Source organism: Aquarana catesbeiana, linkage group LG02, assembly GCF_042186555.1.
Source record: "Aquarana catesbeiana isolate 2022-GZ linkage group LG02, ASM4218655v1, whole genome shotgun sequence".
Lineage (NCBI taxonomy): Eukaryota > Metazoa > Chordata > Amphibia > Anura > Ranidae > Aquarana > Aquarana catesbeiana.
Genome location: NC_133325.1, coordinates 753274298 through 753287154, shown reverse-complemented (window position 1 = coordinate 753287154; position 12857 = coordinate 753274298). Strand labels below are relative to the sequence as shown.

At 45.1% G+C, this 12857-nt stretch overlaps 1 protein-coding gene across 1 annotated transcript in view; it reads right to left on the bottom strand.

Annotated features, from left to right (window-relative positions):
- The window catches only part of LOC141129243 (interleukin-10 receptor subunit beta-like), a 67158-nt gene extending 64729 nt beyond the window's left edge, over window positions 1-2429 (bottom strand). The window contains exon 1 of the mRNA XM_073617153.1: window positions 2266-2429. Coding sequence (XP_073473254.1) covers window positions 2266-2311 — 46 coding nt within the window. The 5' untranslated portion in view covers window positions 2312-2429. The remainder of the gene's footprint in view (window positions 1-2265) is intronic.
- Window positions 2430-12857: the final 10428 nt, after the last annotated feature.

The following is a 12857-nucleotide window of genomic DNA, read 5'->3' as shown; positions in this document are numbered from 1 at the left end:
TCTGGCCCCCCTTCAGAACGTTGGATGCCTGGATTCCAATGGGGAGGGGGGTGTTTTTATGAGGCACTTGATTAGAGCCAGAGGCTCTAATAGGCTTCAAAATAGGGTGGGCTCAGGGCACAGAGAATGCGAACGGAGCCCACCCAGCTGTGTTACAATAGCGAATGAATATTCAGTATTGGAACAGTGATCCTCCTCCCGGCCAATCATAAAGCGGGTCATGAGACCCCTTACCTGGTTGGCTGAAAGGACAGGCGATCCTATTGGACGCCTAGGAGGAGACGCATGGCCGCTGAAATGGAGGCATGGAGGAGATGCCCAATGCCCTCTGACGCTGACCGATGCCTGCTGCCAATGCTGATTCCCGATTCCACTCCCCCAGGGCCCACTGCTGATGCCCGATCCTGCTGCAGATGCCCGATGCCTGCTGCCGATGCCCGTTGACCAATGCCCACCACCTGCCACCTAGATGGGGTAAGACAGTGAGCGAGCCAAAAGAGATGGTCAAAGACAGTAGACAGGTCTGAGACTGTAGACATGCTACAAGAGATGGTCAGAGACCGAAGGTAAGATAAAAGAAATGACTAGAGACTGCAGACCTGCCAAAAGAGATTATCAGAGATGGAAGACATGCTGCAAGAGATGGTCGGAGACTGCAGGTACAATACAAGAAATAATCAGAGACGCAGACATGCTACAGGAGATGGTTAGAGACTGTAGACATGTTAAAAGAGATTTCAGAGACTGCAGACATGATACAGAAAATGGTCAGAGACCTCGGGTTTGATAGAGGAAATGATCAGAGACTGCAGACCTGCCAAAAGATATGGTTACAGACAGCAGACATGCTACAGGAGATAGTCAGAGACTGACAACGTGATATAGGAGTTGTTGGAGACTGGGGACATGCTTCAAAAGACACATTACATGAGACGACTAGAGATCACATCAAAGCTTTTAAACAATAATCCTTCCATATTTTGGTTCATACAGCTCTCCTAATAAATAGACCTATATTTCTGATATTTTTCAGCAAGAACCATTATAACACATCAGAGGAGAAAAAAAAAAAAATAGAACAGTGATGAACAGCACAGAAAACTAAAGTGATGCAAAAAATAAAATAACAAAATAAAACAAGCCATTTAACTACTAGAACCAAGCCTTTCGGAGTTGAGTAAGTACCTAACCAGGGATAACAGTCTACTGTCAGCAGGGCCCCTGAGGGCCACACAATGAGTGCCAATGGGCGTATATGCCCATAGGTTGGGCACCAGGGCCATAGAGAGCTGTGTAATAGACTTCTCCAGTGTTTCATATTCTATTGTGATTGGCTGACGTTCAAAAATCAGAAAAAAAAAAGAAACAGTGTGTTTTTCTCTCATATTTTGATAACCCCATTCAGTGCAAGGACAAGGTCATCTAGAGCCCAGAGCGAACATGCCAAATTACGACCCCCCCCCCCCCAGATGAAATACTCTACCCCTCAAATTCCCCCACCGAGTACAAATCCTATCCCCCCACTCCAGACTCCCCCTCCCAGTACAAATGCCCCCAATCCTCCATCACAGCACAAATACCCCTCCCCAAAAAAAATTCCCCTCCTAGCAAAAAGGCCCCCTAAACATCCCTACTGGCATAAATCCCCGTCCCAAAAAATGTTCCCCTCCTAGCACAAATCCCCTCCCCCCTACCAGATTACCTTTTCTAGCACAAACCTCCCCAAATCCCCCCTCCTAGCACATATCCTCTTCCCCCATCCCCACCTCTCAACAAAAATCCCCCCCCCCACCCAAATCAGCACTCCTAGCACGCCTCCCCATATTTCCCCTCCTAGAACAATTCTTATCTTCTGTCGCACCCCAAATCCCCCCTTAACAGAAATCCCCTCCCCCAATCTCCTTGTGGGTTCCCCGGCACCTCACATGATACCACTGTGCCCAGGGCAGCTGTCCCTCCTGCCCACCCCTTGTCCCTGCCCTGACCCAATTACATTCCTGAACAGTTCACAATTCTACCCCCCACAGCGGTATACCCCTATACGGATCACAGTGAGGTCACCTGACTGCACCCCCCCTACCCCCCACCCCCACCTCCTGTCCACAATGCTGAGAATCTCTCAACACAATGGACACGGTGCTCTGTACAGAACTTCCTGAGAAAACTCAAATTCTGACTTCTCGTGTTACTTTAGAAAGGTGAAATCTGAAATCGGTTCACCAGGCTAACACTCTAAATGCACATATATATAAAAAATGTACAAACCTGGGATAGCGAGGCAGAGGAAGGCGAGGATTGTATACGGATACATTGTGAGCCCCTTTTGTGTCCTCCGATGATATGTCGCGTTTTTATTATCACACACAACGACAACGACACTGTCACTTCCTCATTTTTACAGGGAAAGTACAGGGGAGGAAAATACTACAGAGCCAGAGGGAGGGGACAGCTGGCAGATCACAGGCTCTTGTATTACCCCTATACCGCCACAAGGTGTCTGAGCTGGCTGTCTCCTCAGTGGTATATAGAATTCTTCACTATTGCAAAGCACTTCCTTCCAGAATATGACTACATGTATATACAGTACATGTTCCAGGAACTGGCAGGACAAGTTCCTTGTCTACTACCAGAAACAAAAAACTGTGTGATCTTTGAACTTATTAGTGTCAACAGAAAAACCCCTAGTGCAGCTTCTACATTTATTTTCTCAATGTCATAGGAAGGAAACTTGTTCAAAAGTTTATTGTAACCCTTTAGCTGCCTCCGACATAAGGCTTGCATTTGTAGCAAGGGGGTATTTGCATACATTTGAATGCACGTACATTTGTCAAGCTGACTGTTGGCTTTCTGATGAAAGTAAAACCACAACCACTGGAAAGTGCCGGACCCCCACTACGTATCTCAGGCTCCACTGTTCCCCTGCAGGTGGAGCGGAGGGAGATCTGTGAACACCCATTTGCTGATCGTCCTCTGGTAAATGAATCCAGTAGCAGTGGCTTCACTAGTGTTGGTGTCACCTGGTACGGTAAAACATGATGTCACCCAGACAGTTGGTGGTGACAGTCTTCCCATTAGAGGTCCCCCAACAATGTCCCCCTTTCTTAGAGGTCCTTCCATCAGTGTCCCCCTCATTAGAGGTCCCTCAACAGTGTCCCCATCATTAGAGTTCCCCCATTAGTGTCCCCATCATTAGAGGTCCCCCATCAATGTCCACATCATTAGAGTTCCTTCCATCAGTGTCCCATCAATAGAGGCCCCTCCATCAATGTCCCCATCATTGGAGATCTCTCTATCAGTGTCCCCATCATTAGAAGTCCCCCATCAGTGTACCCATCATTAGAGGTCCTTCCATCAGTGTCCCCATCAATAGAGGCCCCCCCATCAATGTCCCCATCATTAGAGGTCCTCTATCAGTGTCCTCATCATTAGAGGTCTCCCATCAGTGTCCCTATCATTAGAGTTCCCCCATCAATATCCCCATCATTAGAGATTTTTCTATCAGTGTCCCCAACATTAGAGGTCCCCCAACAGTGTCCCTCTGATTAGAGGTCCCCCATCAGTGTCCCCATTATTAGAGGTCCTTCCATAAGTGTTCCCCTCATTAGAGGTCCTCTATCAGTGTCCTCATCATTAGAGGTCTCCCATCAGTGTCCCCCATCATTATACGTCCCCCAGCAGTGTCCCATCATTAGAGGTCCCCCATCAGTGTCCCCATCATTAGAGGTCCCCCAACAGTGTCCCCATTAGCGGTCCCCCAGCAGTATCCCCTCATTAGAGGTCCCCATCAGTGTCCCCACCATTAGAGATCCCCCATTTGTGTCTCCACCATTAGAGGTCCCCCAACAGTGTCCACATCATTAGAGGTCCCCCCATCAGTGTACGCATCATTAGAGGTCCTTCCATCAGTGTTGCCCTCATTAGAGGTCCCGCATCATTGTCCCCATCATTAGAGGTCCCCCATCAGTGTCCCCACCATTAGAGGTCCCCAACAGTGTCCCCCTCATTAGAGGCACAGTCGTATCCAGGAGATGATTCACCAGCTTTCAGTAGTCACATCCTCTTGAGGAACAAAGAACGGATCGCAGTTGAGGCGCACGCTGTGTGCCGTTTGCTCCCTGGACTTTGCTAAATCTTCGACCACAGTTGTAGCATTTTCTCCCCTGGTGGGATACTATTGTTTTTATTCATTTTACAAATAAAAGTTTTAAACTGCTACACTATGGGAGCCCCGTTCTTTTTTCCTCAAGAGGATGTGACTACTGGAAGCTGGTGAATCATCTCCTGGATACGGCTGTGCTGAATACAGGATCGGTGGGAAGCTCATCCACCTTTAATACGCTTTCTACCCCTGTGGGGGTGCTAGGAGCTGGTGAGTGGGGACCCTTGAGGGGGATCACAGAAATCACTGGATGCTGTGTGGAGCACAAGAGTCACCTTAGATGTTTATGAACATTTATATAGATATATATTTTTTTGGACACTAATTTGGGGCGCATTTTTTGTATGATAATTTTTCTGCTATGAACATTATGCCATTTTTGGAGTTTTATCTTTATTTTTTGACCACTTGTATCATTTCTTGCCTATCATATTTGGTGTTTTGCACATTTTGCTAATTTAGAACTTCACCTTCACAACTAAGGAATCTTTTATGTGATTTGGACATTTATCATTTGTGTTATATATATATTTTATTATTGTTGTCACTTTATTGTTAGTTGGAAATCCCTGTGGGGGAGTCTCCATTTTCTAGTGTTGGTGCACTATTGTAGGGTCTGTCCTGATTGATGTGTCTGCTCTAGATGCTTCATTATTGAATTTCCTACATAGTGACACACGCATCACACACCTTGTCTATACTAGGCGAGGCACATCCATTTTAAGGTGTAGTACACATATATACGTCACTCCATTTTTGTGTTAAATGTTATACACACTTAGTGATACAAACCTATAACCCATATTTATTTAATTTTTATATTTATTTTATTTGTATTTAATTGTATTTTCACTATTTTTCTAGGTGGTTGGAGTATATCCACACTTGAGTGTAGCATAAAACATTCTTGTAGAAACTCAGTTTTCCATCATTATAGGGAGCGCCACTCTCCCCTTACCTATTATCTGATTCATTTGAGACACCTCCTTAGCTTGTGGGGGGTGCCATTAGGGGAGGCTGCACACCTATCTATTAGCCCTAAGCGCGGAGTTAATCCTATTTCCCTCCATTAGTGTCCCCATCATTAGAGGTTCCCCATCAGTGTCCCCCATGTTGAATTCCCTTACTGAGGGCTGTGTGGGAGGCTGTGAGTCAGGACCCAGTAGCCAGAACTCTGTGGGTGGAAATAGTGGGCTAGGGAACACAGTGCAGCAGCCAGGTCTGGAGGAGGAAGTTTGGTTACCTTCTGCTCCACTGAATGCTGGGGGTGGACCTACCACGTGGTCGCTTGCTAGATGCCAGGCGGCCCTAGCAACTAACCACTATTGCTGGCAGCAGCGGGTGGGAGGTGGGACTGCAGCGGCGGAGCTACAGAAGACTCATTGTCAACACTGCTTGTGACACCCGGGCCCCCTACATGTGGCTGTCCCCCTCCTGATGGTGTTCCTGTTACCCGGGTGCGGTTCGCACCCCCAATAGCGATGCCACTGTCCAGAAGCAATGGGCATTACATTAATTTTCAGTTTCAGCCTCTGTAGCTGGGGAGGCAGTTAATCAAGCAGGATAGGTTGTTGATTAGCTGCAATGGGGTGCAGAGGAGGGGGTGTCATGTCACTTTAAAGAGAACCTGTCACTTCATTTAGGTTAATGCTTGTTAGCCCCCTATGTGAAAGCAATAAAGTTAAGTTAAAAAAAAAAAGTTTAACAATCTAAGTAACAGAATCGTTTAAAAAAAAAAAAAGCCTGTCCCCACGTAAATGCACATACAAACAAAAAACACGAATCAGGTGCAGCTACATACGAAAATGACAAATGCACTACACATATTAAACATCACTGCGCATGCCAACAATAATCCTGGGGCCATTATTCATGGTTAAAAGAGATGTATGACCAAAGCTTTTTTGCTTATACACCTCTTGTGAGTTACAGGAGTGCAATTAATTTTGCTCTCCTATGACCCGATTTAAAGCTTGCTGATGTCACTGAGTTGCTCCAGGCTCTTGAAGGATCCCAACAATACTGTGGTCAGGACTCTGTGCAGGTCAGTCAAGTTCCTACACCCCAAAATCGCTCATTTATGTCTTCATGGACTTTGCTTTGTACACTGGTCCAAATCATTTGGTGGAGGGAGGATTATGGTGTGAGGTTGTTTTTCAGGGGTTGGACTTGGCCCCTTAGATCCAGTGAAGGGAACTCTTAAGGCATCAGCATACCAGCAAGACATTTTGGACAATTTCACGCTTCCAACTTTGTGGGAATAGTTTGGGGATGACCCCTTCCTGTTCCAGCATGACTGCGCACCAGTGCACAAAGCAAGGTCCATAAAGACATGAATGAGCGAGTTTGGGCTGGAAGAACTTGACTGACCTGCACAGAGTCCTGACCTCAATCCAATAGAACACCTTTGGGATGAATTAGAGCAGAGACTGCAAGCCAGGCCTTCTCTTCCAGCATCATTGCCTGACCTCACAAATGCACTTCTGGAAGAATGGTCAAACATTCCCATAGACACACTCCTAAACCTTGTGGACAGCCTTCCCAGAAGAGTTGAAGCTGGTATGGCTACAAAGGGTGGGCCAACTCAATATTGAGGACTGGGATGCCATTAAAGTTCATGTGCGTGTAAAGGCAGGTGTCCCAATACTTTTGACAATACGGTGTATGTGTGAAGCGGCACAGTGGGTAGGCTTTAACGCCCACACTCTACACATATGCGTCAATGGGCAGCAGAAGTTTATGTGCTGAGAGCGAGTTCACGGCACCGTGATTGAGCTGTCAAAGACAGCTCTTGGTCACTAGTAATAATTGGGAGCCAGTGGGGCCGGCTCCAGATCATGTGACCACTGTGACAGCCAATCACAGTGGTCACTTGATAGGGCAGACATTTCCGCCCCCCTCCAGCATAAAAGCCCAGTTAAAGGGACATCAGTCGGGAAAGGGTAAAAAAATAATTATGGCCAAAACTTTTTTGGCTGTACTTCTCTTGAGAGTTGCAGGAGTTCATTTATTTTTGTTCTCTTGTGATTCAGCATCAGCTGATAGTGAGCGATTGCTCGTCACTCCTCTCCGCCGCAAGCAGACCAGTCTTGTGGTCGCTCAGTTCTCGGTCTTAGAGCCGGCGTGGGACAGCTGCAGTGTCTGCATGATGGAAAAAAGTATGTAGGTTTGTGTTCTCAGTAATTCAATACTTATCCTTTAACACTTTCGCCGTCACTGATGTATGGTATACGTTGATAGCAGTGGGACTTTCATACACACTCCCAGCTGCTACAGCTGCTGTAAATGTGTTTAAGCCTGACAAGCTGAAGGTCAGCTGTCCGGCTGTTCAGTGGACCTGGCACTGGCATTGCGGATGTCTTTTGGGTAGAGGAAGGGAGACCAGTGAATGTCTGTTCTCTGATCTCCCCTACTTAGTAAGAACCCGGAATGCAAAGTGTAAAATGTGGTCGTGGCCAGGGAAGAAGCTATTGGAGCACAAACTGTGTTTCATTAGCTTCCGTGAAGGACAAGTGAGACATCAGGGGTCTGAAAGACCTCTGATGTGTCATTAAAAGGAACCTGCCACAAACAAAGGGGACTTTTGGTCTAGAATGTGATAAAAAGGTTAGTTAAAGAAAAAGCCCCTACAGTTTTGAATGAATTGTAAATAATAAGTCTAGAATTATTGCTCTCACTCCAACATACAAAATATAGCACATGTAGCGCAATTGAAATTTCAATGTGTAGGTGTCCCCAACGTGTGCGTGTTAACAATTTTGGTTGGTGGAATTTTAAAATGTTTGGGTATAACTTTATTTTTATGCTCTAAGGGGCAGAGAAAAACACGTTGGAGGCGTGGCCAGGCTGGAGTCCAGGGTGAGGCTGACATTCATCTCATTTCATGCACATGGGTCTGCTTCATGATGTGCAGCTTATGTATGTTTTCCTTTGACATGTACTTTTTTTTATTTTTAAGGGCCAGTTCACACCATAGAAACGCAGTCCAGATGCGTTCCAGGTCCTTTTCTGCATGCACGTTTTTGATGCGTTCCAGTGCTTTTTGAATGCGTTTTTGGTACGTTTTTAATGCAAGTCAAGTGCTCCCCCCCCCTCTTTTTTCTTAACCTTAAATAAGGACAAGTGTGTTGCAGTGCGTTTTTGCTGCGTTCCAGTGCGTTTTTGATGTGTTTTACAGCGTTCCAGTACAGTCTGGTGCAGAAAAAATGCAACATGTTCTACTTTTTTTTCTGGAAATGAAACGCACTGGAACTGACTGCACTGGTGTGAACTATGCCACTGAAAACCATATAACCTACTTTCCATGCGTTTTTGATGCAGAAAAAAAAACGTACTGGACTGCATGTGGTGTGAACTGGCCCTTAATGTTTTAACTAAACTTTTTATGACATGGGGAACCAAAGGTCCCCTTTGTTAGTGACTGGCTCTCTTTAATCGCTTCCCAACTGCCTCACGCAGATATACTGCGGCAGAAGGGCACGTACAGGCAGATTAACGTACCTGTACGCTGTCCTTTAAGAGGTGGTTCGCGGGCACGCGCGCGCGCCAGGAGCTCCGTGTCCTCAATCGCGGGTCCCGCAGACCGATGTCCGCGAGGATACCCGCGATCATCTCACGGTTCTGCCTAGTGGCACTGACACTGATCTCCCCCCCCCCCCCACAGTTAGAAACACTCCCTAGAACACACTTAACCCCTACAGCGCCACCTAGTGGTTAACCCCTCCACTGCCAGTGACATTTTTACAGTAATCAGTGCAATTTTTTAGCATTGATCGCTGTATTAATGCCAATGGTCCCAAAAATGTGTCAAAATTGTCCAATGTGTCCGCCATAATGTCGCAGTCATGATAAAAATCGCTGATCGCCGCCATTACTAGTAAAAAAAAAAATTATCAATAAAAATGCCATAAAACTATCCCCTATTTTGTAGACGCTATAACTTTTGTGCAAACCAATCAATAAATGCTTATTGGGATTTTTTTTACCAAAAATATGTAGAAGAATATGTATCGGCCTAAACTGAAGAAAAAAAAACGTTTTTTTAAAATATTTTTTTGGGGATATTTATTATAGCAAAAAGTAAAAAATATTGCGTTTTTTTCAAAATTGTCATTATTTTTTTGTTTATAGCGCAAAAAATAAAAACAGCAGAGGTGATCAAATACCACCAAAAGAAAGCTCTATTTGTGGGAAAAAAAGGACGTCAATTTTGTTTCAGAGCCATGTCGCATGACCGCGCAATTGTCAACTAAAGCGACACAGTGCCAAATCGCAAAAAGTGCTCTGGTCAGGAAGGGGGTAAATTCTTCCGGGGCTGAAGTGGTTAATAAGACATCAGGGGTCTGAAAGACCCCTGATGTCTTATCTGCCCTTTGCTGAAGCTAATGGAACACAGATTGTGCTCCAATAGCTTCTTCCCTGGCCACAGCGGCCCAGAAAGTGACATTTTACACTTTACATTAACGTTCTTAAAGTGGAGTTCCACACAAAAGTGGAACTTCAGCTTTAAGGTATCCTGACCCCCTCGTATGCCACATTTGGTTAGCGTGTACCTAATTTTGACAGGTACCCAGCTCCCACTTCTGCCCGTGCCGCCTAGGCGACTCCTCCTCTCCCCCTCCCTCCCTGGTAATAACCAAACATTTAAAATCCCACCAACCAAAATTTTGAGTCCCCCCCCTCCACACATACGAGTTGGGGGCACCTAGGCATGGAAATCTCAATTGTGCTACACATGTTGTATATCGCTGTGCATGTTGGAGTGAGAGCAATAATTCTAGATTCATTATTTACAGTTAATTCTAAACTGTAGGGACTTCTAAACCATCACCCGTGGAAAATTTAGAGTACCAAAGTTGCCTTTCACAGACACATGCAATTTCAAGGCTTGACATGTTGGATATCTATTTACTCAGCGTAACCCCATCTTTTATATAGAACCAAAAATTGGGTACTATATTGTGTTTGTGTGTCCTACAATTTTAGTGTATCTTTTACCCTAAATTTTGCACCTACATTGTTGTGCTAATATCATGTGACATAAAAAATTGCAACTAGCACCATTTTATTTGCCTGTATATTATATGATTTTATTTTGATTTTTGATGTGATTACTATATGTATATTCTCTTTCAATAGAAGGCTTGTACCCCAAATGGACAGCATCCCCTGAAGAAGCCCGGAATATGGACGAAACATGTTAGGAATTTAAAGTGCTGTATCCATAAAATTGTGTTGAAATGTACTTGCCATAATTCTTTTTTAAAAATTTTTTAGTCTGCCTTTCAATAAAACTTTTTATATTATTCTTTGAGATCACTGTACCTTATTTTGCACCTTAAAAATCCCATAAAACTCCCCTACACCTATTCAACTAAAGGATGTGGTGCTAAAATTAAGTGGTTTGCCCGTGGTTATAAAGTCCATTTTCTGGGTTTTGGTTGTCTTAACTAATCTTCAGGCCTAAAATGATTTTTTAAACATGTGCATAAAACACAAAAAATGGCTCCCGAAGGGAAAGGGTTAGGTGTAAATCTTCCAGGTATTTATCTCCTTAGTATCCCTGACAATGCCTTTGTGTTTTTTCTCTCCAGAAGGGGTGCACCATGATGGGGATGAGGAGATTAGTTTACAGAAGAAAGATAACATTGTTTTATTGTTCCAATGCAAGAACTTTTGGCCCCAAGGTTCAATAGTACACTAGCCAGTGTGAGGGGATTTGAGATACTGGATGAGGGCACGGTAAGGCTGCAATGAGGGCACGGTGAGGCTGCAATGAGATTGGCACAGTGAGGCTACAATGAGGGCATGGTGAGGCTGCAATGAGGGCACAGTAAGGCGGCAATGATGGGCACAATAAGGCGGCAATGATGGGCGCGGTGAGGCTCAATGATGGGTATGTGAAGCTGCAATGATGGGCACAGTAAGGCTGCAACGATGGTGAGGCTGCAATGAGGGCACGGTAAGGCGGCAATGATGGGCACAGCAAGGCTGCAATGAGGGCACAGTAAGGCGGCAATGGTGGGCACAGTAAGGTGGCAATGATGGGCACGGTGAGGCTGCAATGAGGGCACAGTAAGGCAGCAATGATGGGCACAGTAAGGCTGCAATGAGGGTATGGTGTCGCTGCAATGAGGGCAAAGTAAGGCTGCAATGAGGGCACAGTAAGGCAGAAATTATGGGCACAGTAAGGTGGCAATGATGGGCATGTGAGGCTGTAATGATGGGCACAGTGAGGCGGCAATGATGATCATGTGAGGCTGTAATGATGGGCACGGTGAGGCTGTAATGCTGGGCACAGTAAGGCCGCAATGAGGGCACGGTAAGGCGGCAATGATGGGCAAAGTAAGGCTGCAATGAGGGCACGGTAAGATGGCAATAATAGGCACAGAAAGGTTGCAATGAGGGCACGATGAGGCTGCAATGAGGACACGGTGAGGCTGCAATGAGGGCACAGTAAGGTGGCAATGATGGGCACGGTGAGGCTGCAATGAGGGCACAGTAAGGCAGCAATGATGGGCACAGTAAGGCTGCAATGAGGGCACGGTGAGGCTGCAATGAGGGCAAGGTAAGGCTGCAATGAGGGCACGGTAAGGCGGTGATAAGGTTGGAAATAATAGGTTGGAGTTCTACTTAAGTTGTTTTTCATTTTATGTATAATATGTGCGTGTCAGTTGTAAGACGTAGTTTAAGTCTTTCCAGATGTGTCCAGCGTCATGTATGTTGAAATTATACTGCTTGTTACCTTATATGGAAATTTGCTGAAATATGCGATCCTGTAACCAGTCTATAAAAAGCCCCAATAAAGAGCCGACAGGTTCAGTTGATAGTACGGGACCTTTAAGGCTCGGAGTTGATATACAGAAACTTTCTGATTCTGTGTCTTACTTCTTTAATAGAGCTAAATTTGGCAAAGCAATATAAACTAGAAGCAGTTAAGTTGAAAACTGCACTTATCATTTCTGGCGCCCGGAAGTAGGGACACACCGATGAAACTTCAAGAGGTGGATGAATTGGACTGACGGAACAAAAGCACAGGCATTCCGGGAACCACAGATTGAAAAACCTGGCCAGGTAAGAAAAAGCTTTATTTTTCTTATATTCTGTGCTTCCCTGATTTGTGCCTATCCGTTCTGTCAGTTATGGTTCTCCTGGTTTTAAAACACCAGCCTCTGTAGTGGTGAGTCTAGAATTACTGCATATTGTGGTTTATATTGCTGGAATTAATTGTTGTTTGTTTTCTGTCTGTCTTGTTGAGAAAGTGAATGAGCCTTGCCTAGGTTGGTATGAATTGAAAGAATATCATCCCAATGAGCAGTAGAATGCGTCCTTAACCTCGCAAGAGGACTTTGGGGGTCTGCCGCTTAAGTTTGATATTCAATTTAATTCATAAACCATAGACGGGTTGAAAGTATAAGCCCTGTCTGCTCCATAAAGCAGGGATAAGAGTGTATGAGAGGGATTCCCAGATACAGGGGGAATGAGGTCTCCATAAGCCCGGAGATCTAGTCGGTTACCTGGTCACTTAAAGGAATGCTTGTATATGTTGTAGCTGTCAGTCTGGTCATAATATTTGTCAGTTGGCTAGCATATAAAGTAATTCGATTTCAGAAATCTCATCCTGGAGAGGTTTTTAGTATTCTGGCACCCTAGGAGGAAGGCAACGAGGAACTAGTGTAGCTTTTTTAGTATTTTGTAT